Source organism: Cheilinus undulatus, linkage group 7 (genome assembly GCF_018320785.1).
Source record: "Cheilinus undulatus linkage group 7, ASM1832078v1, whole genome shotgun sequence".
NCBI classification, from domain to species: domain Eukaryota; kingdom Metazoa; phylum Chordata; class Actinopteri; order Labriformes; family Labridae; genus Cheilinus; species Cheilinus undulatus.
This window is the reverse complement of record NC_054871.1, coordinates 46,636,364-46,664,048: the sequence shown is the minus strand read 5'-3', so window position 1 is coordinate 46,664,048 and position 27,685 is coordinate 46,636,364. Positions and strand designations below refer to the sequence as shown.

The window sequence follows — 27,685 nt, the reverse complement described above, 5'->3', positions numbered from 1 at the left end:
ATATTTTAATTAGTGCTGTCAAACGATTACAATTTTTAATCATATTAATCACAGGGTTGCTGTGGATTAATTGTGATTAATCGTGATTAAATAACATTCAATTTTATCTATATCAATCACGTTTCATTTTGCAAGCTTGACGATGCCTTAGCCAAAGTGCTATCAGAAGCCCGACGAACGTATGCTATGGTATTTTAAGCTAGAAGCGCTTCGGTGAAAAGAAAACTCCTTCCTGCAGAATGTGGGGTTTTTTGTACTCAGATTTCCCATCGAGAGGGCCAACGTGCAGTTTAGCGTCTTCCATATCGAGTTGGTTGGTCACTACCAGATCAACGGCCCATTTGCGCATACGCGGCAGCATGCTCGACAGTAACCCTACTTGGACAAACTGCCTGAAATGCGTTGCCAGAGACGTTTCAGGGATTTTGAGTCAATCTGCGCTGTAGATGGGTTAATCGCGTTAAAATTTTTAATCAGATTAATCATGATGATGGATTAATCTGCATTAACGCATTAATTTTGACAGTCCTAATTATAATGTTATAATATAAATGAACAAAACTATTAATCAAGAGTTTTAAGTACGTGGTCCTATGCTGGAAACTGGAAACTACAATAAGAGGAGCAAAAACCATCTCAGAATTAAGATTTAGATGAAATTATTATTATTTGATAAATATTAATACTTTTATAAATTGAAGGCAAAAGACCATTTACTTACCCTCTCAAACAGTAGGAATATTTTTGTTTGTGCACAATAATCACTGATAACATCTCTAAAAAGTCACAATAGATTTTCCTTCCACAATTCCAGCAAGTAAAAAGTCTTGTGGCATCAAGATTCAGCTTCAGGATGAGAGCAGGGCTCATATCATCCTTCTGAGGCAGGAGAAGAGTTGTATGTCCTTCAGATGCTAGTGAGCTTTCTGCAGTATTCTAGGTTTTGGTTGTGATTAAAAGATATAAATAATTATGAATACATTTTAAATGAATATGACTATTAATCTAGAGTTTTAAGTACAGGGTCCTATCCTGGAAAAGGAAACAACAACCGAAGAGAAGCAGAAATCAGACTTAGATCTGAGTTTTAAAGTGTAACAACAAAAATAGACACTGTCTGAAAATGCTGAATCTTTAGAAATTAAAAGACTCTATAGCCTGAGTAGACTATTCACCTTGTATATCACTTCATATAAAACTACAAAGAGAAAAAGCCTGGGGCCATATCTTTTCATGTCTTGACTCTAAAATGTATGCATCTGACTCACTTTGACGGTTATTTCCAGAGACGTCGTGTCACTCTGAAATCTGAGGCAGTTGTGATTTTTTTTCTTTGTGTCCCACTACGCTCCCCACCAGGCATCCTTCGGACAGCGGTACCTGACATGGACCGGGAGGCCCGGGATGAGTATCTGGTCGTCCTCCAGGCCAAAGACATGGGAGGGCATCTTGGTGGATTATCAGGGACCACCACTGTCACAGTGAGGCTGACTGATGTCAACGACAACCCCCCTCACTTCAGACGGAGTAAGCACCGCTATTATCACATCAACACTTTACTGTCGGATGCTTTCAGTCTCTGTCGCGGCAGAATGTGCGCGACTGGAGATTAAAATGATTAAACATCTTGTAATGGCATTTGTGACAGCAGTCTGATATTTTCTGCCTCCTGTGGGTCCTAGCTGCCTAGATAAGATATAAGCTCCACCGCAGCTGAGCAGCTTGTCAGTCTCATATTGCTCTTTTTTATTTATGCAGCCTGCCTAATCATTGTTTTTATATCAGCTGGAATAACATAACCCCAACAAAAAAGACTGCCATCTACATTCATCCACCCTCACGGCCTTGCTGATTCAAATGGACTGTGCCTTGATGTAGAAGAGTGAAAGATCATGTCTGCCTTTTCTTATCCAAGCTTTTCCCTGTTCCCTGCTATTAATATTTCATTCTAAAGTTCAGTGCTTTCCGCTTCAATAGACGGTAAAATCACTGCAGAATGTGTCTAACACTAGGAGACACATACTGCATTTCTCTATACCACCTCTCTGTTTGATTTCCTCTTTTTCTTCTCTGACAGTCGCTGCTTTCTGCCATTCATCTTAATGTTTAAAGCCCCCTCTCCTCGCCTTGATATATTGTGCTGCGATACAAGGCTTTATAGAGGCAATTTAATAATTCCAGATGCCAGCTGTGTATTATTTATTTACTAATATCTGACTATATCTTCCCTCCATCTCCACCTCACTCCAGCTCATTATTCTCCGTTTGACAATAACGCAGCGATTTGAGCTAACGGCTCATTTAGCATGCTCTTTGAATGCGAGGGGTGTGGTTTCTAAATGATTTTTATAATGTGGAGGATTTCAGTGATTAACAATCAACACAGAAGGGTGGCTCTAACATGAAACTGTTTCTCTGAATTTGTCCCTGGATGCTGAGCAGAATCACAAGTGATGTAGAGGTCGTCATGTTTTACAAAGTGAAAGGAAACGTATGACATACACAGATCACCGGCTGCTCTTTCATGCTTGATAAAGGGGCAGAATGTAATCAAATATAAACAATAACATAAGTACAGATTAGCCCAGGATAGCGTAAGCCAGCAGTAAAAGCACAGCTTTTATTTTATTTATGAGAGAGGGTACACATGGCAGTTCATTCAGAGCTTTGACGGTACAGTAAAGGCCATAGTTGTTTGGATAATGACACAGTTTTTATCATTTTACTTCTATTTATCACCACTGTGGATTAAAAAAAAAAATATATATATATATATATATATATAAGCACAATTGTAGATCTTTGCTATTATTTACAAATTCATCTAAGCCAATACAAATTTTAATGCCAGTACTAATTGTAATTTGGACCAAAACGTCCTAAACACACTTTAAAATCAAGGAAATGAGGATTAACAAAGAAAAACACTGACATTGGTCTGTTAGTGCTGCCTAAAACTTTCCAAACATATTCATACATACAGCAAATTTAGGCTGATATACAGTAAAATCAAAAGCCTTTTTAAGAGCAAATAAAGGCTGGTATTAACAGCCAATATAGGCTGATATTTATAGCTTAATATGCCAATTTTTACTGCCAATATGCTGTAGGTCAGTATTTTCAGCCAATATAGGCGGTTATATACAGTCAATATTGGCAAATATTGAGAGCAGATCTAGCCTGGTATTTACAGACAATATAGGCTGATATTAACAGCCAACAAAGGCTGATATTAACAACTAAACAAAGGCTGATATTATCAACTAAACAAAGGCTGATATTAACAGCCAACAAATGCTGATATTAACAGCCAACAAAGGCTCATATTAACAGCAAACAAAGGCTGATATTAACAGCAAACAAAGGCTTATATTAACAGCCAACAAATGCTGATATTGACAGCCAACAAATGCTGATATTAACTACTAAACAAAGGCTGATATTAACAGCCAACAAAGGCTGATATTAACAGCCAACAAAGGCTGATATTAACAACTAAACAAAGGCTGATATTAACAACTAAACAAAGGCTGATATTAACGGCCAACAAAGGCTGATATTAACAGCCAACAAAGAGTGATATTAACAACTAAACAAAGGCTGATATTAACAACTAAACAAAGGCTGATATTAACGGCCAACAAAGGCTGATATTAACAGCCAACAAAGACTGATATTAACAACTAAACAAAGGCTGATATTAACAACTAAACAAAGGCTGATATTAACAACTAAACAAAGGCTGATATTAACAGCAAACAAAGGCTGATATTAACAGCCAACAAAGGCTCATATTAACAGCAAACAAAGGCTGATATTAACAGCAAACAAAGGCTTATATTAACAGCCAAGAAATGCTGATATTGACAGCCAACAAAGGCTCATATTAACAACTAAACAAAGGCTGATATTATCAACTAAACAAAGGCTGATATTAACAGCCAACAAATGCTGATATTAACAGCCAACAAAGGCTCATATTAACAGCAAACAAAGGCTTATATTAACAGCCAACAAATGCTGATATTGACAGCCAACAAATGCTGATATTAACAACTAAACAAAGGCTTATATTAACAGCCAACAAAGGCTGATATTAACAGCCAACAAAGGCTGATATTAACAACTAAACAAAGGCTGATATTAACAGCCAACAAAGACTGATATTAACAACTAAACAAAGGCTGATATTAACAACTAAACAAAGGCTGATATTAACGGCCAACAAAGGCTGATATTAACAGCCAACAAAGACTGATATTAACAACTAAACAAAGGCTGATATTAACAACTAAACAAAGGCTGATATTTACAGCCAACAAAGGCTGATATTAACACCTAACAAAGGCTGATATTAACAGCCAACAAATGCTGATATTAACAGCCAACAAAGGCTGATTTTAACACCCAACAAAGGCTGATATTAACAGCCAACAAAAGCGGATGTATGCAGCTTAATATGACAATTTTAGCTGCCAATAATAGTCATTATTGGCCGTCAGTATGTGCTGATATATGCAGCAATTATAGGCCATTACTTACAGCAAATCTAGGCCAGTATTCACAGAAAATGTAGACCAATTTTTGTAGCCGATAAAGGCTGAGATTTACAGCTGGTTTAGGTCAATAATAATAGCCAGCATCAGCTGATTCTTACAGCCAGCAATGGCTGATATTTACAGCTTAATATGCAAATTTTTGCTGCGATAAATGTCAGTATTGGCAGCCAATATGGGAGGGTATATACAGTGAATATACATCAAAATTAACAACCAGTATAGGTCAGTATTTACAGTCTATGTAGGCCATTATTTACAGCCAATATCAGCCAGTAACTACAACAAGTTTTGGCAAATATTTAAAGCCAATTCAGCTGATACTTTCAGCCAATGTAGGCTGATATTTATAGCTTAAAGTGACCACCAATATAGGTGATTGTTGACAGCCAATATGGGCGGTTATATACAGTCAATATTGGCATATATTCACAGCAGATCTAGCCTAGTACTTACAGCCAATGAAGGACAATATTTACAATGGATGTAGGCTGATATTTACATCCAACATAGGCTGATATTAACAGCCAACAAATGCTGATATTAACATCATAATATGCTAATTTTTACTGCCAGTAATAGTCAGTATGTCTGCCAATATTGGCTGATATATGCAGTCATTTTAGGCCAGTACTTACAGCAAATCTAGGCTGGTGTTTACAGACAATGTAGGCCGATTTTTACAGCCATTAAAGGCCAAAATATACTGCCTATAAAGGCTGATATTTACAGCTGATTTAGGTCAATATTAAGAGCCAATATCAGCCAGTATCCACAACCAATTTCAACAAATATTTATAGCCAATTAAGATGAAACTTATATTTATATATTTACAGCTTAATATGCTGTTTTTTACTGTAAATAAAAGTCAGTATTGACAGCCAATATGAGCTGATATATACACTCAAAATAGGTCAATATTTACAGCACATAAGCTGGTATTTACAGAAAATGTAGGCCGAAATGTACAGTCCATAAATGTTGGTATTGACAGACAACATAGGCAGATATTAACAGACAATAAAGGCCAATATTCACAGCCTATAAAGGCTAAAGATTATAGCTGGTTTAGGTCAATAGAAACAGCTGATAAAGGTTGTTGTTAACAGCTTATATAGGCAAATATATCTAACCAATATCAGCCAGTATTTACAGCCTTTTTTGGCCAATATTCATAGCCAATCCATCCAATTCTTACAGCCATTATAGAATAATATTAACAGCCAACATAGGCTGATTTTTACAGCTCAAAATGCAAATTTTTACTGCCAATACAGGTCAGTATTGACAATATAAGCCAATATTTACAGCGGATCTGGGCTGGTACTTACAGGCGATGTAGGTAGATATTAACAGGCAATAATAGCTGACATTTACAATCTGGTTTGACAGCCAATATAGGTCAGTATTTACAACCCATATAGGACAATATTTACAGCCAATCAGCAAAAATTAACAGCCAGCTTTGGCCAATATTCATAGCCTATTCAACTGATACTAGGAGCCAGTGCAGCCTGAAATTGAGAGCTGATGTAGGCTGATGTTAACAGCCAATATATACAGCTGAGTACAGCCAATATGTACAGCAAATATAGGCTGGAATTTACATCCAATGTAGGCCAATATATGCTGCAAAGATAGGCCAATATTTACTGCAGGTATAGGCTGATATTTATAGCTGATGTAGGTCAGTATTTGCAGACAATACAGGTCAGTATTTTAAGGCCATATTGACCAATATATTAAACCAATGTCAGAGAATATTTACAGAAATAATGGCCGATATTTACAGCCAGTGTAGGCTGATATTTGTCTGTGTTTGAATGATGTGCTCTGACTTGACTCAACATGAAGGCAAAACTATAATGGAGCCTGTTTTATCAGCAGCCACAAATGTCCATGAGTGTTATACATCAAAATGTTGACTAGAAGAAAATGATCAACTTTGTCCAACTTTGTGGTATTGTCCAAATAACCATGTGCACATAACTGCATGTGCATCATATTTTGTATGGAACAAAATTAATAAGCAAAAGGAATAAAAAGAAGACACGAGGGCACCCATTAGCACTGGCTTGCTTTGATTTATCAATGAGCTCAATAATTAGCACAAAACAAAACCTGCAAACTATTGATTTGATATGCATGGAAACACCAAGTAAGGAGTTCGGATTACAAGTGTCTAATGTTTACTGTATGGGCAGATATTATGTCTTTTATTTTATGGACAAGATCTCAAGGCACAGGCAGAGGAGGAGGGTTTCTGGTTTGGGGTCCTCAGAAGTTCATCTCTGCTTTTTACAGATAATGTTCTGTTGGCTGGACCCTCCAGCAGGCACTGGATCAGTTTGAAGCCATGTACAAAGGAGTTGAGTTGAGGGTCAGTACCTCTAAGCCTTAGTTTTAACAGGCTCTGTCTGTGCAGCATTCTGTCCATGCCCTGAGCATGGAGCAAATCATGGCCTTTCTGGTCAATGTTTTAGTTTCAACAGCATGAGCTGTGATCAGTCTCCAGCACATGCCAGAGGCAGCTCTCCAGTCTGCATCAGCATTATTGCAGACATTGTTCTGAACATCTGTAGTGAAGCAGGAGCTGAGCCTGAAGGCTAAGCTATTGATTCACATGTCGATCTATGTTCTAACTGAAAGAACAAGATCATGGCTTAAAGTTTCCTCTCAAAGGTGTCTAGGCTCAGCCTTAGAAACAGGAGGAGACATCCAGAGGGAGCTCAGAGCAGAGCTCATGTTCTCTCACATTAAAGGGAGGAAGTTCAGGTGTTGATGTGTGATAATGGTTTGGTTTGATCAGGATGCCCCCTGGTCATCTCCCTTTGGAGATCTTCCAGACACATCCGACTGGGACGAGACCTCAGGGTAGACCCAGAGCTTGCTGGAGGGATTATATATCCCTTCTGGCCTGAGAATGCCTCAGGATCCACCAGAAGGAGCTAAAACATCGCCAGCATGCTGCAACTGTTACCCAGGCCCTGATGAGTGCAAGTGAAAAAACTGTTAAAAAATGGCTGTTCATTTATTTCATTTGGGTTGTTTGGACACACTTTCTTTTTCTAATTTCTGCACAAAAATATAATTTAAAACCTAAAATAATGCAGTGACTGTAAATATCCACATACATTTGAGTAATTCAATCTAAATAATGACAGATGAGTGTGGATCAGGGATGTTCAAACTATGGCCCGGGGGCCGAATGCGGCCCACAATCCACTTTTGATTGGCCCGCAGCAAATTTAGAAAATATAGTGAAACTTGGCCCACATTAGAAAATGAAGCTTTTGCTTGACTGTATTGTTCTTCTGAGGCTCAGCACAAGGCAGAGCAACCATGCGTATTCTGTAAACAAACATTATTTGTCTGAGTAGTCTGCATGTGTGTGATGTCAACACAATTTATTTACTGCTCCAAATCACATCGTAGCCTCCCAGACCCTGAATCGCAAACATGTTTGATATTTAGGATTCTAGGTCGTAGTGCCGCTGACGGAGTACCCACAATAACCAATGAGAGCGAGCACACCAAGTAGCGTCACCAGATGAATCATACGTACTTTCACCGCTCACAACCTTAAACACAACTGTACCTTAATTCGAGCCAGGATTTCGTCCTGAGTCTTTCCCTTGTTTTATGATTTTTCCTGCACCTGTAACACAGGCCAGGACAGCCTGTTGTGGAGGGACAGCAAGTCGACAGACATCCGTGTTTATTTTACTAAAGCCACATTGTGACAGTGTCACCACACAAATAAATTACAATGACTTTGAATGTAATGAAAGTGTATCATGGAAAATGACAGGTCCGTATGAATTGAAAAAGAAAATATTCCCTGTATATTAGAGTGTTTTGTATGAGGGTGCTTGCTGTCATTCTGGTGTATTGATATGTGGTTAAAATGATAAGGAAAAAAAATGACGAGATAATATAAGGAGGATGTGTCGTGGGGGAAGAGGGGGAGAAGGAGAGAACTGGGAAAAAGGAAGAAGGAGCAGGCGGACCTAAGAAATTGGGGCCTGAAAATAAAGTTAAGTAACAAGCCATACAAGTTAACTAAGTAAAAAAGATGGAAAATTAAAAAGTAAGCAGTTACGTGTGAAAACAGTAAGCATTATCCCGGCTGAGCTTCTCTGTGCAGAGGCTGGTGCGTGCGTCGAGGAGCGGAAAAAGGACCGCTTTCCTTGGTGGATTAACCTCTTGGATCTGGGTGAGATCGTCCTTTTTTTGTAATTTTCTTTCTGGTATACCAATGTAGCGATCGATCGCATATTTTTGTTTTTTACCCTTTTTTGCCGTGTGGATCTATTGTGTTTTTTTTCCAGAGGAGACTGGTGGATTATAGACTGTTGTGTTTGCGTGCGTCACAGACTATAAAAAAGACTTTAAAGACACTTAAAAGTGCTTGGAGAGGGACAAGGTTGCGTTTTTCGTTTGATTGGAACTTTTAGTTTATTTTGGATTTATAAAGACTGATAGCAAATCGTGGGTTTTGTTGTAAGCAACTTTTCATTTAACTTTAAGCACGAGGTGTGCATTCGTTTTGGTGGAAAACCAATGACATTCCAGGTGCATAGCCAGTGGTAGCCAGGGCCCGCTTAAATCTGGTTGGCCTCCCCAAAGTCCTTGAATTGTTTGGCTATTTGCCTTGTCAATCACTAACTAACCATGTAAGACCTCACAGTCACTAAGAATGTCTCAACCTAAGGGTTGGTTTTACTTACTTTGATTTCCTTAAGTGGCCCCACCATTCTAATATATTTCAGTATGTGGCTCTCAGTGGGAAAAGTTTGGACTCCCCTGGTGTAGATGTATCATACATTTTAGTACATCTCCTTTCAAGAAACTCTTTCAACTCCAAACAAGTAAGATTTTCTTGCTGTTTTGGCAGAAAGATTTGCACATTACAAGAAATTCAGGCCTGATTTTTCTGTTTGGTACCATGAAACCAGGTGTTTATCTGGGCTCGTTGGCTGAATGTGGCTAAAAATAGATTTAATGAGATATCTTTGACTAGAATAAGACAAATACTCTTACTACTTTGTGCTGTACCTGCAGCCATAATGAGCTAGCTGACTGTACAACACAAATGCACCCATAAAGTGTTGCAGCAGTGTTAGTGTATTACCCCTTGATATGCAGCTGATCGTAATTATACTTTTGGGGAAGTATAAATGGCTGCCAAGAACAGAGTCATCAGGATAACGGCAGTGGAATCAAATAATTTCTTCTAGCTCAGGAGCTCGCCTGGCATGATGATGTGTTTGCTTCACTTCACTGTTCATTTGAAAACCTGGATGTGACACCAATCTTGAATATGCTTCAGTTAGCAGAAACTCTCTGAAGACGCTAATAATTTCACTCTATTTGTGTGTGGCTGTTAGCGCTGGTGTTTGTTAATTGGACTTTCTTCGCATTGAGGCTCATTTGCATTGAATGGGGCCAATTTTGTGTCAAATGAATGCATATTACCTCATTTAAATACATGCAAATAGCATTGGAGCACTGAGACTCTATTGGTTTGGCAGCCATAAAGGCTTGTTTTCACCCTTTGCGAGCACTTTGAGAATTACACAGTTTTCTTTTTGTCTTATTTGTGCTGGCAACCTTTCTGTGAATCTGTTTGTGCATCCTGAGAGCCGGGCCGCTACAATGGCTGCAGCTCATGATTGCTTGCATTTCCAGTCATATCATATCATAAAAAAAGGAATGAAACACTCAGTGATATCAACTACTAGTTCCAAAGGCTAATTTGAGAAATACAGACTGCAGCTTACTTCTCAGTCGGATTAAATATCTTAAACATGTGCATTTTGTCTTAAGGCATGCCTCTGCATTTCGGCAACCGTTTTCTAGTTGCTGCAAATGCCCCTCCTCTTCTTACCCTCCTTACCTAAGAGAGACCCCTTCCTCCCACAAAACCAGTGCAAGAGAGGAGGATAAACCCATAGTATTTATATTCTGTGCAAAAATATTTTTTAAAGTTCAGGTACAGCTAATATGAGGATTTAGCAGTCTGCTGTGCTTATATGAAGAGTCTATCTACAGAAGTTGCAGCCGTTTGAGTTCCTTTGCTGTGTTACTATCTCTACACTGCAGCCCTGCGAGAAAAATAAATACATTTCTATTAGGAAGGAATTTCATGCTAAATATCAACACCTATAATGAGATTTTACATGGGCTGACCACTGGGGATATTGCCATTGGCAATACAGGATTTGTTTACAGCCATTTGGGGCAGGTGGGATGATAACAGGAGCTAGTAACCACCATAGGACTATTCGCACAGGACAAGTGTTACCTGTGGACCTCTGATTGTTTATGAATTAGCCCCTTACGCCAGTGTTTGCATAAGTGAAGTCTGTTATGTTCTAGCATATACAGACGTTTCTGAAGGGAAACCTAAGAGTGCTGCATGGCTGCAGCAATGAAGATACACAGTGAGTTTTTATTTCTGTAGTTCATACAAAAAGATGCATGTTGTGCACAGTGCATTCTGCAGGTGATGTTTCCTTCATGTTTCCTATACATGCTGTTAACCAGTTTCCAATAGGCAACATGTGCTCAAGTGTTTTTTCCCTTTCTCTTTTTGCTTTTAACATTTTTTAGATCTGTAGCAATCCGTCTATGATACAGTGGTTCCCAGCGTGGGGTCCGGGACCTCCACAGGAATGAGGTGACAAAGATGTGGGGCGCAAGGTTCAAGGTTGTCAAAATTAGATATGCAAATATTAACTAAAATCATAACAAAGCACTTAATTAACAGTTTATATAATGGTCTGTTGGTAAGAAGAACCTGTGAAGAGCCACTTCCTTAGGGTTTTATCAATGAAACAATTAAACGAATGTTGATTTTTGGAAAAAATATGATGCTATAATTTTTTTTGGTCTGACCTGAGGGGTGCTCAGCTTGACTTTGAAATGAGTAGAGGGGGCTCCAAAGAAAAATGGTTGGGACCCACTGAACTGGAGAAAAACCTCCGCTAACTTTCATAGAGGCATCAAGGTGGTGTAAGTCCCCTGTGCATATCTGCAGCTGATCAGAAAGAGGAAGAGAGAGAAGATCAAGCATCTTGCCAGTTAATGTATGAGAAAAGGAAACTTCTAATGCTAAATATGAACCTCTCCTGTTACTTTTAACAGGTTTTATGCGGCTCATGCTGTGAATATTTTTCTGCACTCTATAAGTTTGGGATCATTACACATCCACAGCAAAAATCCACACGCAGATCAGCCTTTGCAGCCCAACCGCTCGACATTGAGCGACACATTTCAAATTGTAAATTGTGTTATGCATGACGTACAGCTAAGTAGTACTGTTATAAGTTAGGCACTCGCAAAGAGAAAGTGCAGGGAGCAGAGCAGCTGTGCATGTTTGCACATTCGGACAGCAGAATTTAGATAATTTAAGCAAAATGAAGCCATGTTTGCATTTTTAAAAACATTTTATAAGCTGAAATTTACTGAAAAGCTGCATGGACCATAAAAAACATAATTACCACCCTAAATTTCAGAGATGCCAGTTCATACGTTGTAAGTTTTACCTTACCTTACGTATGGTTAGTAGTTTAACCTGGAATTTTTACTCTGCAGATAACAGACATGGTCAATTCACACAGGATTAAAAACACAGACCTCCAGCACAAGAGCAGAGGTCCCTTGGTAATACTAGTCCCATGCGAACAGGACATAAGAGGTGGAATCCTTTTATAGACCATCAACAAAACCCTAGCTCCTGTTCAGAAATGTTTGTATTTGGACAACAGGAAGAATGCACATGTCTACATCTCAACCCTGGGAGTGACTGTGTTTTTTTTTATCTTAAAAGCTTTTTTTGTTTACATTGGTGTCTTTCATAAGTAATTTTTGAACATTAGCTTTTAAAAGAATGCAATTAATGAAGGTCAAAGTTATTAATTCAATCAGAGGAAGCACTTACTGTATAAATAAAAAATATCAAAGTTAATTGAAGAAGACTTGAAGGCAGAGATTGAGAGCATTAATGCCACTTTGTGCTTATACTTTAAGACTTTGTTTTCTTCTGTTGTGTAAACCAGAAGAGTCCTTTGGGTACAAGTCAGGGTTTAAAGCCCAACGAGGTGTACAATTGTCAGGGATTAATGTTCGACGCCTCCCTGAAGTCCATTAATCCCAGCAACACTGAGTCTGTGTGGATAGATCTCAATCAGGCTTTCACTTCTGAACTCTGCAATTTTACTTCATTCTTCTTTACAGAGTTTCTCAAGCTCTATCAGGGTGAAAGGGGATCAGGCGTAAACAGCCCTTTTCAAGTCAGGTCTGGGTTTGACAGCCACTCCAGAACATTTATCCTATTGTCTTTAAACCATTTCTGTGCAGCTTTCCCTGTATGCTTCAGGTCATTAACTTGCTGGAAGATAAATCTTCTCCCAATCTGTAGTTCTCTTGCAGACTGAATAAGATTGTCCTCCAGGATTTTCCTCTATTTTCCCTGATTCATTTTACCCTCTGCCTTCACAAGCCTTCCAGGTCCTGCTGCTGAGAAGCATCCCCACAACATGATGCAGCCACCACCATGCTTCACAGTGGGGATGGTGTGTTTGTGGCGATGCACGGTGCTTTCAAACACAGTGTCTTGTCTGATGCCCAAAAATCACCGTTTTATTCTTATCAGACCAAAGAACTTTCTTCTACTTGACCACAGAGTCTCCCGCATGCCTGATTTAGGCAGATTTACATGTTTCTTATTCCTTTAATTTCTTGGTGATGGATTTGACTGAACTCCTGGTGATATTCATTGACTTGGAAATTTTCTGTAACCTTCCCCTGACTTAAACATTTTTCAGTAACCTTTTGTCTGAGTTGCATTGAGTATTCTTTTGTCTTCATGGTGTAATGGTGGCTGGACCTCTGTTGAATTAGGTCAGTCATGTAAAAGGACATAAATATTTATGCACTTATTTTACATTTCTTTTTTGTTTGTTTCATTGACATTACTTTGTAGAAATCTGTTTTCACTTTGACATTAAAGATGTTTTTTGGTCAGTAAAGCTAAATTGTATTGACCATGATTGATTTGTAATATAAATAAAAGGGTTAAACATCCAACGGAGTGAATACTTTTCATATTTACTACATCAGTTTTAATGCTTTTGTCCCTGTAGCTCTTATGACTTTACATCCTTGCCTAACAAATTGTCAAATACATATTCATCTGGTTATCCTGACAGGTATCCCCGCTGAATATTTACTATTCATGGTTTTTCATTTTCTGGAGAGCTGAAATTGGATCAAATGACAGCAATTTGTTCCTTTCCAAAAGTTTAAGTGCACCTGGAATATAGCAGCATCTCATTATAGCAACATTCATGGTGATGGAGAGGAAATAGCCTATAAGCACTTTTTATATGTAATCTATGGTTGATATGTTTACCATGATGACAAAATTGAAGCCTTCCTTTAAACTAGGTCATAAAATGTGTGAATAAAAGCCACAAAATAACACAAAATTGTGCCAGACACCATCATGCTGCTACAGCTCATCATCATTCAGAGGCAGCGCTCGGAGCCATTATGTTCACTGTTATCTTCTCTGCAGGTGCATGGTCATTCTCTGTGTCGGAGCTGGCAGCACCAGGTGTGGAGGTGGGCCGCCTCTCCGCCGCTGATCCTGATCTGGGAGAAAACGCACAGCTGGAGTTTACCATCCTGGACGCAGAGGAGGCCGAAACGTTCAACATAACCAGCAGAGACCAGGAGGCTGTCATTGTGCTCAACAAGGTGAGAGATGAGAGGAAAAATTAATAACACGTTTTCAGGCCTCTACATGGAGCTGGATTTACTTTAATGGCCGCATAATGGAACAAATTTGCTTTGGTGTCAGCTTTCAAATGAATTTGATTTGGTCATTTAAACACTTTGTCGCCCCGCTGAAACACATTCTGCCGCTGACAGGTTCACACTCCCGAGGCTCTGCACGAGCAATTAATGAGCAACAATGAGCTAATGAGAGGCTGCTGAAAAATTGTAGCCCATTTGATGGGAGAAGGCCACGTTAGAGGCAGCCAGCGTGAGTTTGTCTTTTCAACTTGAAGGGTTTAACAGCATTGTGGCATTCAAAGATAATTATTGCTCAGTGAAATAATAAATTAAAATGGTTGCAGAGGGTGAGAAAAAAAGAGGCTGAGGATTTATAACCAAAACATGGAAAAAGAGAAAATGGAATACTGTCTGTGAGTTTTACGGGGAGATAAAACATGAATTATGGAACATATTTTAAGGCTGGGCAATCAGATGATGTCAATAGTGGGCGCAATTAAATTAGCATCCATTATGCTGATACATTTTGGGTACTTTTCTTATTCTGATGGATTAAACAGCCCATCACACAGCAGAAAAAGCAGCAACAGTCACTTAATCCACAGTTTTCTGCTTGCAGTCGAAGTACATGTAGGAGTATGCGCCCACAGTCGCTGCACGGCATTGTTTTGGCAGCTGGTGAAGAAAGTGGAGGTTTTCTCTAAGAGAGACAAAATATGTTTAACAAGACTCAAATGTGATGGTAGAGTGAACTCCAGTTATCCTCGAAAGATGAGCAAATTTGGACAAAAATAAGGAAATTTGACATCAATTATATAGATTTTGATGCCAGCTGGGCTCATAGCCCTCTCATAGAAGATCCTCTGTCTGCTGCAGAGGAAATCTGCTTTTAGGACCTTTGAGCGACGACCCTTTGAAACTGAGGATTTTCTTTTCTGTCTAATGAATCGCTTATTTTAAGGCTTTGAATGTCCCAAAACTCACCAAACCTTCCATGAACTTAAGAACATGGGGGCCCCAAGCATGAGATGGGGCTTTGGGGAAGAGTTATTCCCCAGTCATTCAAGAAAACTCATCAATCCCAATTATTTGACAAATTTTGCGTTCGACAGGTTGTACATTTTAACAAACTTGTCAGAGGGTTTTTATTGGATTGACTCCAGAATTTCTTGTTGTCATTCTAGATCAAAACTCTTAAAAAACTTAAGTTTTCACCGTAGGACAGTGCTGTGTCAGTGGCCCAAAAATGGGCTATTTTTTACAACAAAAAAAAATTCCATTTAACTTTTTAGTATTTATGTGAATCATCACCAAACTTTACAGGGATGTTGACAAATTTAGCTGAATAAATCCATGCATAAAAATCTTTCTTTAGATCACAGCGCCTCCTGTGGCCAACACATGTGTTCTTTACTGGATTTTTAAATTTTCTTTATTATAATTTTTTTTTTAATTCAGCCTCTAGACACCATTACACTGAGGCTTATGACCTTTAAACTACATCTGCACCATGACTCCTCCTACAAAAAAGCCTCTTGGACCCATGCCAAAATCCCAACAGGAAGTTCACCAGCTTCACCTCAGTTTCTATACAAGGCTTTTTAGGATGATGTTAAGTTACTTTAAACTGTTGAAACTTTTGTACACTGTTCTTTGTTATTCTGTGTTTTTCTGTGTATCACACTGAACGCATCTAAATGCAAACATCTCATCATAGCGCCCCTTACTCACAACAGGAAGTCACACAACTTGGCCATTTCTTCAGTCCTGTGCTGCACCCATCAACCTCAAATTTTGAAAGAAAAGCCTCAATATTTCTCCACAACATATAAATGTTTTATTAATGGACACTCACTGGATCTGGTGACCATTTACATATCTGGCCAATTTAACAGGAAGTCACCATGACTCTCAAATTAAATAATGATTTGCTTCAAATTTCACATGTATGATCAGGGTCTGCCCCTCTAAATATTCAAAGGTTCATTTCATTATCATTTTGCTGTAGTGCTTTTACTGTCAACAGGAAGTGACACAACTGGGTGATTTCTTTATTTCAGAGTTGCACTCAGATTTTGATAGAAAGGCTTTAATATTTGTCCACACTGGCGTATCTAACTAAAGGACACCTCACTGCCACTGCAGAGCATTTCAATGTCTCGCCAGTTTGACAGGAAGTTGGCCTATTTGTGATATGAAACATCTAATTTGCTTTAAATTTCACAAATTTCCACATTGGCATATCTAATTAAAAGATACCTCACAGCCACTCAATATCTTGCCAGGTTCACAGGAAGTTGGCCAAGTTCTGATATGAAATGTGCTTTAAATTTCACATTTATGATCAGGGTCTGTTGTAGTACCACCAACTGTAAGATGCCAGCAGTATCTTTTACAAAAATACAAACAATACACCCCATTTTCTTTATATTTTACACAGTACATATTGGTTCTGGCATGATCACCTTTACATATCAGCATTTTCCTTAACCATATTGCCACCTACTGTTGATTGGCAGTACTACCTCATATAGAAACTGCAATATGCTCTTTTTTTTTAATTTAATGACAGTCCAGGGAGGATCTACATAGTCTCTCTGCCATGCTTCACCACACAGCATGCGTAGCTATCAGCCAAGTATTCCCACACATCCACAGTTGTTCTGGGCCCTTTAGTGCTGCCTGCAGCCCCAGTTTCATTTCAAATGTTTGTCTTGTTTTAAGGTTTTTAAATTGCCCCCAACCTTTAAATAAAAACTTCCATAAAAATCCCAGTAATTGGTTGAATTTCAGAGCACACACAGGGGAAAAGTGTAAGTGTTTAGGGGGTAAAGGATGAGTTATAAACGGTTGTCTGTTGGAGAAGGACACATACATGGAACAAATTACTCCCACACCAGGGACTGTGACAGCTGTATGACCTTTAAAAGAAAGCTCAAACATGACTCATGTACTAAATGATAGTAACTGTCTCCTCCTTTGATGCCCGTTCCCAGGGGCATCCGGTTCATCTTGCATTTAAAATGATATTTGAACACGAGTCTTTTGTATGAAATGTCCCAGGAGAGTTTGTTTTGTTTGGCAAACTTTCTGTGAACGGATTTGTGAACTCCTTTTTGTGGGATCTTGTCAGATATTCTTTAAATGGAAAAAGATTGAGCCTTTCACCTGTCATCTTCCCAACAGCTGCTCGATTATGAGACCAGAAATTCATACACTTTTGCTGTCGAAGTCGCAAACCCCTTTGTGGACCCCCGGTACTTGAGGAACGGGCCCTTTAAGGACCAGGCAACAGTCCGGGTCATGGTCCTTAACGCTGATGAGCCACCTCGATTCTCCCAGGCTCGGTACCATCTGGACGTTTCTGAGAACTGCCCTCCTGTCTGCTCCGTTGGCCGGGTCTCTGCTGTGGACCCCGACACAGGACAAGGCAGCAACATCAGGTGGTGCATCTCCCCCTCACTCCATCATTTAGTCTCACTCTCAGAGCTCTCTTCTTACCCTCTCGTTTCTCGCCTCTCTATCTCAGGTACTCCATCGATCCCCAGTCAGACCCCGAGGCTCTGTTCCGCATCGCCTCTGACACGGGCTTTATCAGCACGGTGATGGAGTTGGACCGTGAGCAGGAGCAGTGGCATAATATCACAGTCATCGCCACACAGAGGGGTACGTCAGCCCCTTCTGGCCCCTGGGCCTCGATGAGCAGCCGAGCTTACAAGAGTCATTTGTCACTGAAAGCACTGCCTGGAGTTTGGAATAAAAGTAAGGGGGACAAAATGATGGAAATTCACAGATAATTTCAATGTTTCTTGTCTGTTTCTTTTTCTTTCAGACAATCCAAATCTTGTGACAAGAGTTGTGGTTGCAATAGAGACAATGGACCAAAATGACAATGCACCTGAGCTGGACAGAGAGTACACCACATCTGTGTGCGACTCCAGTGCCCCCGGGCAGGTCTGTCCTTCTGTTTTTTATTGATGTTTTGTTTAATGTTCATATTTCTCATTTTCCAATTTCATATTACATTTTTATTCAATTTATTTCACCTAAATTGATTTACCAAAGAATATAAAGCTCATAAAAAACAGAAATAATATCAAAATCATAGAACTTTTTCCAGGTACAGCTACAAGTTCATCTTTCTTTTGCAGAAATTTTGTACAAAGTTGACTTTTTTAGCATATGCTTTAGAGCAGTGGTTCTTAAATGGTGTGGCAAGTATTGGTGTGCCTGTGGGAATATGTACAACCATTTGTATTTACTAAAACTATACAATAACTTAAGTTTAGTCAGAACCACTTTGTCAATAAACACATGATGTATGATTATAAATAGTTATTTTACATTAGCAGTTATTACACTCAAGAAGTGAAAGGCAGAATAACGGAGAAGCTGGGGTGGAGGAGGGCTGTAAAAAAGGCTTGCAGAGGGAACAAAAAGGCGTAGCAAGGCAAGAGCAGATTAAATATGGCGGCATGAGTGTGATTTGCCAAAAGCGTGCTTAGAATGCATTAGCTTGCCATCATCTGATGAGGGCCTGTGTGAGAAAAGCTGATCTCACTTATATGGCAGCGCTTGACTCCGTTGCCTTCCTGAACTAACGCCATACACTTGATTTACTGAAACATGTAAGAGGCTATTTGTATGTTTATAGTACCGTGAAAAGTATTTGCCCACTTTTTGATTCTGGATTTTTTTTTCATATTTATCACAGTTAAATGTTTCAGCTTATCAAACCAATTTTAGTACCTCACAAAGACAACGCAGGTAAATACAAAATGCAGTTTTTAATAAGAAATTTATTTATTAAAGGAAAAAAAATCCAAACCCATCTGGTCCTGTGTGAAAAAGTAATTACCCCTGAACCTAATAACTGGTTGTGCCACCCTTGGCAGCAATAACCGAAATCAAGACTTTGCAATAACTTGTGATGAATCTTTTGCATCACTATAGAGGTATTATGGCCCACTCTTCTTCACAGAATTGTTTTAACTCAGCCATATTGGAGGGTTTTCCAGAATGAACTGCCTGTTTATGGTCACACCACAGCATCTCAACAGGATTTAATTCTGGACTTTGACTTGGCCACTCCAAAACCTTTTTTTTTTTTTTTTTTGTTTCTTTTTTTTTTTTTTTTTGGAGCCATTCAGAGGTGGACTTGCTGGTATGTTTCAGGTCATTGTCCTGCTGCATAAACCAAGAGTGCTTGAGCTTGAGGGCATGAACTGATGGGCAGACACTGGCCTTCAGGATTTTCTGGTAGACAGCAGAATACATGGTTCCATCAGTCACAGCAAGTGGCAAAACAGCCCCAGACCATCACACTGACACCACCATGTTTGACTGTTGGCATGATGTTCTTTTTATCAAAAGCTGTTATTTTTATGCCAGATGTAACGGGCCGCACACCTTCCAAAAAGTTCAACTTTTGTCTGGTCAGTCCACAGAATATTTCTCCAAAAGTCTTGGGTTATCACAAAGATGTTTCTTATCAAATGTCTTTGTGTTCTTTTTTTGTCAGCAGTGGTTTTGGCCTTGAAACTCTCCCATGATGCCATTTTTGCCCAGTGTCTTTCTTATGGTTGAGTCATGAACTCTGACCTTAACTGAGGCCAGTGAGGCCTACAGGTCTTTGGATGTCATTCTGGGTTCTTTTGTGACCTCCTGGATGAGTTGTTGTTGCACTCTTGGAGTCATTTTAGTTGACCGACCACTCCTTGGAAGGTTCATCACTGTTCCCAGTTTTCTCCATTTGTAGATAATGGCTCTGACCATGGTTCGCTGGTCTCCCAAAGCCTTGGAAATGGCTTTGTAACATTTTCCAGACTGATAAATTTGGCACTTTGTGCCTTGAAATTTTGTCTTGATCTTAGGCATGCTTTGGGCAAAAAAATAAAATCAAAAACCACTGTTTTAGAGAAACATTACTGCCTGGGTCAGCCTTAGAGATAGGGTGAAGAACTCGGACATCCAGAGGAGTTTGAAGTAGAGCTGCTGCTCTTTAAAGTCGAAAAGAGCCAGTTTAGTTAGTTTGGGCATCAGGATGCCTCCTGGTCGCCTCCATGTGGAGGTCTTTCAGGCACATCGAACTGGAAGGAGACCAGGGTAGTCCCTGGACTCACTGGAGCGATTAAATACCTCATCTGGCTTAGGAACGCCCTGAAACCCCCCAGGATCCTGCTTAGCCTGCTGCCAATGCAACCCGGCCCCAGACAGAAACTCAAAAAAATATCCAACAGTTGAAATAAATATAATGATCTCGATATCCTTGTCACTTTATTGAAATCATTATGAAACATGAAGAGGAGCCCCCATTTACAAATTGGATGATTTATAGATAATTGCAAAGACTTTGGTGTGGCTAAAAAGAAAAAAATATCTAATACAAGAAAAAAATCTGACTTTTAAAGCTTCTGTATGCAGGAATTCAACATCAGATGATATGATGAATAAAATATAAGAACCTTGGAGAGTCTCAGTGGCATTAAGGAGGTCTTCTTAATGTTTTTCTCTGAAGGAAATTCCAAGAATGTGGGGCACAGTGAAAAAAATGACCTTCTCTTTGTGAATTTTTGAACGTGCGGGGTGAGGACTGACTGCGCTGAGGTTCAGAGTTACCTACATTTCATGAAAGCAGCACTGAGGGGGGGTGCAGCTTCTGTAAAAGAGCTTTATAAATAAATAAGTCTAAGTGCTGATCTCTTCTAGCTGACAAAGCAGGCCGGACAGCTTTTTGGTAAAGTAGACAAGGCCGTGTTTGATAACTAGTGTATGTCTTTGACTCTCAGTGTAGAGTGGTACATTGAATTCAAAGATTAGAGACAGCACCCATCCACCTTTATTCATGATTCTTTACAGAGTGGAAAACTGCATTAGCACACCTTTAATAAAAGGAATAAAAAGGTCACATTTTCCAATGTTGTTGCCTTAAAAAACAGCATTAGTCTTTCTTTGTGCAGTTTAAAGAAAGATACCTCAAGGACAGTGAAATGCCAAAGGAGTCAAATTTGAGATGCCTTGCATCCCAAGTCTGATAGTTTGTTTAGCATTATCCAAATGAAAAGGTCACACATTCAAACCTTGAACACCAAATCCTCTGGGTTTATTTTAGGGCTCTGAGGATTAATCACACAAATCGTGATTAACTAAGGTACACAGTTAGTACACATGTATTTTTTAATCTGGATTAACTGTCCCTTCAAAATCACTTTGGTTATGCCATACTCAAAAAAATATTTTTGACTGTCATAAGTATTATAAGAACTTTTTTTTTTTTTTTTTTTACTCAGTTATACATATTTTTCAGTTTTATTCATAACAAATGAATAAAAGGAGTGTGGCACTTATGCACTTTGTCCCCACCCCTTCCTGGTGGCTGAATATCTTGGTGGTTTCTGTTGCTGTTTCTTTTACAGGATAACATGGGTTCAAACTGTCGTCAGGGCCTGTTCAGTACCAAATGTTGCCTTTGGACAAGGTTTTTAAGGACGTAACACCTGTCTTTATCCCACACACTCATTGACTTTGTGGCACGTTCCCGCTAAGCCCGTGTGGGCTTAGGGCTGTCCCACTGTCAGATCATAAAGTGTGTGAGGGATCTCTTGCCGACCTTTTCAGCCCTTTGTGCGCCCTCTCTGTGATTGGGCATATCTGCAGACTTAGGTTCAATCCCATTTCTTCCCCTTAGCCCTCATCTTAGCCCTGCCCCTTGGTTTTGCATGTTCACGTCAGGTGAAGGGGTGTCTCAATTCTCTTTTGAATCGAGGCTTAGGGGCTACATAGTTCTTGAAACAAAGATTTATCAGGACCATACTTGAACAAAGGGGTATGAGGAATTTTCCACCATGCACTGGGTTCACTTGCAAAATGGCTCAAGGGACAACGAATGAGGTGAATAAACGTAAATATTTTAAGCTTTTGTAAATGATTATAGAAAATACAACACTTGTGTTTCCTCATATGCTGTATTTAATCTTTAGGTACTAGGGATGGGAGTTGATTGTGTTTTTGGTATGTACACGTGTAAATGAGGGCTATTAACTGTATAAATAAATGGAGAAGATCAACACGGAGATCCATAGTATGAACAAGATGGTCGGCGCTTTATTGTCACTTCTGATGACACAGCTGTTTATCTGCAGTGTGTGATGATGAACAGCATTATAGGAAGGTTTTCACCCCTACCCCTTACTGCTCTGTTTCAGAGGGGAAGGGGTAGAAATGGGATTGGCCCTAAGACTAGCAAAAGCAGATCTTTGATGACTAAAACTGACTAAAAGTTAGTTAAGATTTCATCAAGATGACTAAAACTAGACCAAAATGTAGACGAAGGAGAGGGGTTAAGAGGTGGAAATGGGACTGAGAGAGAATTACCCATAGTTCATAGCTCTGTGAGGTATGACATGGATTCCTGAGGAAGCCTGCTAGCATACGCTTTAAAAGCAAAGGGACGAGAGCAAAATGGTAAATAAAAAACATTTAAGGTGCAATAAGTGTTGATGAAATTTTCCTGTCAGTATATTAGGTATATAATCCAGCCTTCCTCCACTGAGGAAATAGGCCTATAGGCAAGGAAGGTTTGTTGTTATCTTTGTTTTTATCTCTGCAACATGCCAACTGTCAACAAAAAAAAGGGCTGTCCCATTCCTATTCAAACTACTTTGACCCCTTCAGGGGCTTCACAGCAGTGCAGGGGTTAGCGCTGCTGCCTCACTGCAAGAAGGTTCCTGGTTCTTTCCCTGGTCCGGGCCTTTCTGTGCAGAGTTTGCATGTTCTCCCCGTGCATGCATGGGTTCTCTCCGATACTCCGGCTTCCTCCCACCACCAAAGACATGCTTGTTAGGTTAACTGGTGACTCTATACAGGCCGTAGGTGTGAATGTGAGTGTGCCTGGTTGTGTGCCTCTATATGTCAGCCCTGCGATTGACTGGCTACCAGTCCAGGGTGTACCCCGCCTCTCGCCCAATGACAGCTGGGATAGGCTCCAGCCCCCCTCTGCGACCCCCAATGGGGTATAGAAAATGGATGGATGGATGGATGGATGGCTGGATAAGCCCTTCAGTTAAGTCAGTTAACTAAACAGCTCAGGGCTTGAGATTTAGCCTATCTTTGATATGACTTGAAAGAACTCACAGGCAATTCAGCGGACAAGGCATCTGAACTCTATGCTGTCGTACATTTACCTTTTTACTGTTCACTTATTCCTTCAAAATTCATAGCAGGTTCCTTCTTCCATGGTTAAGCCCATGTGAATAACTTCCATCTATCTCTAAAGTAGGCACGTTTCCAACAGAAAGTCAATTACGCTTAGTTTAAGATAGTGGAGAAGTTCAACGTGAAACAAAAACACCCTTGAATGCAAAACAGTAGAATTTAAAATGCAATAGGATAGATGCAATTATGTTTTAAAATGTTCACATTTTTGACAGCCCCAGTTTATTTTTTTATATCTTGAAAGAGAAAATAAGCAGTACAGATGATTTTATGCTTGTTTTCAGCTCCAGAACAAGAAAAAAATCATAGCGTCTGTCTACTCCTGACAAAGCCCTTCATATAGCTCAGTTATTTGCACAAGCTCAGGCATCATGGCACTTTGCCGAGTAAGAGAGAGAGCAAAACTTTAGAAATTCAGTTTCTTTGTTATTTGGCTGTGAGTACAAAATTTGACCTTCATCTATTATGTTCCATGGCTGCCTGCATGGGCAAATCATTTTCTAAAGTGAACTTCCATTGGAGGGAGGGAAAGGAAGAGAGAGAAAGGGAGCTGCAGCTGCTGCTCTGAATAGACCCATTGAAATAGCTTGGACAAAAAAACAAAAAACAACTCTTATGATAGACAGAAGTTTCAGGGTCAGTGTGTATGATAAACACAACACAGAATCACATTTTCTCTAACAAAAACTCTGTTAAGTATTTATCCATTTACTAAAATTAAACACTGATAACAGTTAATCTGTTTATTTTGCTCAACATCAAGTTACACAAGCTACACACCTACCCAATCACTGACTTACAAACTAAGATTTATAAAGTATTTAACTTACTAAAGAAAGCTCTTCTGTGCTCTCCTGATCATTATGTTCCAATATTAAGCAGCTCTGCTGCATCAAAAAGGGTCCCCATGATCCTAAACCCTTACAAGACTCCCAAAACATACGTCTGTTAAGATTCACAGATTACTTCAAATCTACTTATGAAAGTAACTTTTTAGATTCACTCCTGAAAAGCTGCAAAAGTAACTTCATGTTGGTTAAGAAGCATTTCAGAATAAGAGGCCCCCCCCAGAAAGTTCAGTCATTTTGATTCAACAAGAATGATTTAAAAGGAAACTAAATTCAGAGGTTTTGGTTGTTTTATCAGTGAAAAGATAATGAAATACTTAACACCAATGCTTAATGATTTCTGCGGTTAACAGGTGTTGAATGATAGTTGTAGATAGGACTGGGTTCAAAAAAGTGATTCTTCAATTCAGATCGATTCTTTTCAAAAAATTCTGGCATCAATTCATAAAATCCAAAGATCAATCTTTTGATAAATGCCTTTTCCCTCTCCTGATGGCTCCTCGCGCTACCAGTCTCAGACTTACGTCACTCAACCAGCCTGAAAGTTGACCTCCAATCCCTTCGAAAAGCGCTTAGACTCTGATTCAAGGTTTAAATCTTACGCTCAACCATCTAATCTTGGATATCTGGGTGCGTTATCAACACAAGCTGGATATCTCTTCCTCAAACATAAACCTGGCGCAGCACGAGCTCTGCAGGTGGAGAGCACTTAAGCTGCTGCTGCTACAGACCTGGCAGACTCACACACACAATAGTGATCGTCTGGGGTGCTACGTTCAAGAGGAGCAAACCCCGACTGTTTTCTGAAACCCTCATTTACATTGCTCCATACAGTGTTTATTTTACTAATCTCCATTCCTCTGTTTTACAGCCGTGCAGATTACATACAGCCCCAGTTTACAGCAGGGAAATGATGGAGCGCTCAGTCATTTAGAAAGATATGAGTAATAAACTCGCATCTCATGAAGATTTTCTATAAAGTTATCATAAGATAACATCTACAGCAACATACATTGTACATACTATGATAGATAACATGATGCATATTTCTTTTTATCAGCGCTGTGGATTCAGTCTTTTAGTTAAGAGCATAGATGTCTATCCTTTACACACCTCACAGACAGCAGACAGACAGTTAAACATTAAAGCACCACACTGTATGCACTATATCTGAAAATGTGACTGTTACTACTACTACCACATTATAAGCTTCAGTGTAATTATACATCATGGACTTAATCAAACTTAGTCAAAAATATCTTATCAAATTTACTTATTTTAGTTTTTATTCATGTAACATTAAGAGTTTCAATTTGGACTTGCAATAAGTGACTTATCTCTATAAAAACAAACATGGTGGAGCCTGGCGGCTCTGCTCCACTGAAGGAACCTCTAGATTTACAAGAGGATATCAGACTTTTTGGATTTAAACACTACAAATACAGAGGCAAACTGGACAAAAGAGGCCATATCCTGGATGGGCCACATGGAGGTAAAATAGTGATGTAAATACTTTTATTTTAGGGTCAATTTTCAATTCAAACCGTGATATTTTTAATAATGTGCCAAGTTGGAACATTCTCTGTATTATTTCCAGCTTAAGTTCTCTAAGAATCTCTTAAATGTCGAAGCAACATAGTTTTTTTACTTAAATATCCCTACATGAATTGATATCAAATCGAAACGAATCGAATCAGGCGATCGCTGACAATACTCAGCCCTAGTTGTAGATATACTGGTGGCATTGAAGGGACTTGCACACATATAAATAATGGTGTCATCAGCACAGAGATTGAAATTGGACTTCCAAGCTACTCCAGTCCAGTTTTACTGAATGAAATTCATTTTACAGCAAAACTAGACTGTAGTGGCTTGGCCAGGTTTGTCCATCCATCCCTCTGTACATCCATACTCAGTGATGAGCTGATTAGCATTTAGAGGTCTTAGGTCAAGGTCTAAGGTCAAGTTCAACCCTTGTTTTGTGATTGCAATACCTCAAGAACACAGAGGGAATACTGACAGATCCAGCATTAAGCACTGTATTCAACAGTTTGCTCAGCTGACAGACAGTGTGTATGCCAGCTATTAGCAGCTGATTCTGACTCCGATGATTTAAATGTAAAGGTTTAATCTACATTGACTTTCATTGATATCAGCACTGTGCACCAAGTCAGACAGCTGTCAATTTAAAACGAGGGTAATGCCACTCAAAACAAGGAAAATGTCAATCAGAATTGTAAAGCTGCACTCTAGTCAGCACAATCGTCTTGTTTGTGAATTTTAACCCTTGAAATCAAAGTTTCAGGAGGCTTTAGAGATAGTTAAAAGTAAACTCGTGTTCTGTTGTGTGCCGTGCAGGTAGTCCAGGTTCTGCGAGCCATCGACAAGGACCAGGGAGGTCAGGACACCCCGGTTCACTTCAGCATCCCCCCAGAGTCCAGCTCTGCCCTGAACCTCTCCATCAGGGAATCTGGAGGTTGTACTGCTTGGCTCGGCTCTTCTCTTTCACACACTACCCAGAAAGACGACAGAAGCCCAAAAAGTGGTGCAGGCTGTTTGTGCAGTGACCGTGTTTGATGTGTGTTTCTGTTCTCTCGTTATCAGGTGTGACAGCCAGCCTGGTTCTGCAGTCAGCCTTGGAGCCCCTCCCTGGCTTCTCCTCATCCTTACTCACCCTCTACGTGCCAGTTGTGCTTCGCGACGGAGCCTCGGGTCTGACTAACACTGGCACGGTCACTGTGACCATTTGTCCATGTCTGCGAGGGGGCATGCAGACGGAGGACCGGGGAAAGCAGAGGGACAGGCGTTGGGAGAGACACATGGTTTGTCTCCCCATGCCGTCTTCGTCTGCGTCTCTCATTTTCAGTCTGGTCACCTTACTGGCAATGCTGGCATGTGTCACCACTCTGCTTGGTATGTTGTGCCGCTCCTCTAAAGTCTCTGAAGCGCTACAAATTTGATGCTTGTGATTTTCTGAAAGATGCTGACTACTTTTGTCAGGTTTTCTCCTTGTTGCTGAAGAGCGTGTGCTTGTGTGTCTCCTCTGTGCCCTATAGTGGTGTGTGCACTCTCACTGTCATTGCGCCATCAGAAGCGAGACTCCCACTCGCCCTTCGAGGAGGATGATGTCAGGGAGAACATCATATCCTATGATGACGAGGGGGGAGGGGAAGCAGACACCGCAGCGTTTGACATTACAGCGCTGCAGAGCATGCACAGAATGCAGCACATACACAACAACAGGAACATGTGAGCTGTTCCCA

General features: G+C 39.8%; 1 protein-coding gene across 1 annotated transcript in view; it reads left to right on the top strand.

Moving 5' to 3' along the window:
- Positions 1–27,685, top strand: part of LOC121511715 (cadherin-24) — a 95,774-nt gene that overhangs the window by 54,257 nt on the left and 13,832 nt on the right. The window contains exons 4-11 of the mRNA XM_041790479.1: positions 1,360–1,527; positions 14,141–14,322; positions 17,548–17,804; positions 17,891–18,027; positions 18,194–18,315; positions 26,781–26,898; positions 27,027–27,335; positions 27,479–27,671. Coding sequence (XP_041646413.1) covers positions 1,360–1,527; positions 14,141–14,322; positions 17,548–17,804; positions 17,891–18,027; positions 18,194–18,315; positions 26,781–26,898; positions 27,027–27,335; positions 27,479–27,671 — 1,486 coding nt within the window. The remainder of the gene's footprint in view (positions 1–1,359; positions 1,528–14,140; positions 14,323–17,547; positions 17,805–17,890; positions 18,028–18,193; positions 18,316–26,780; positions 26,899–27,026; positions 27,336–27,478; positions 27,672–27,685) is intronic.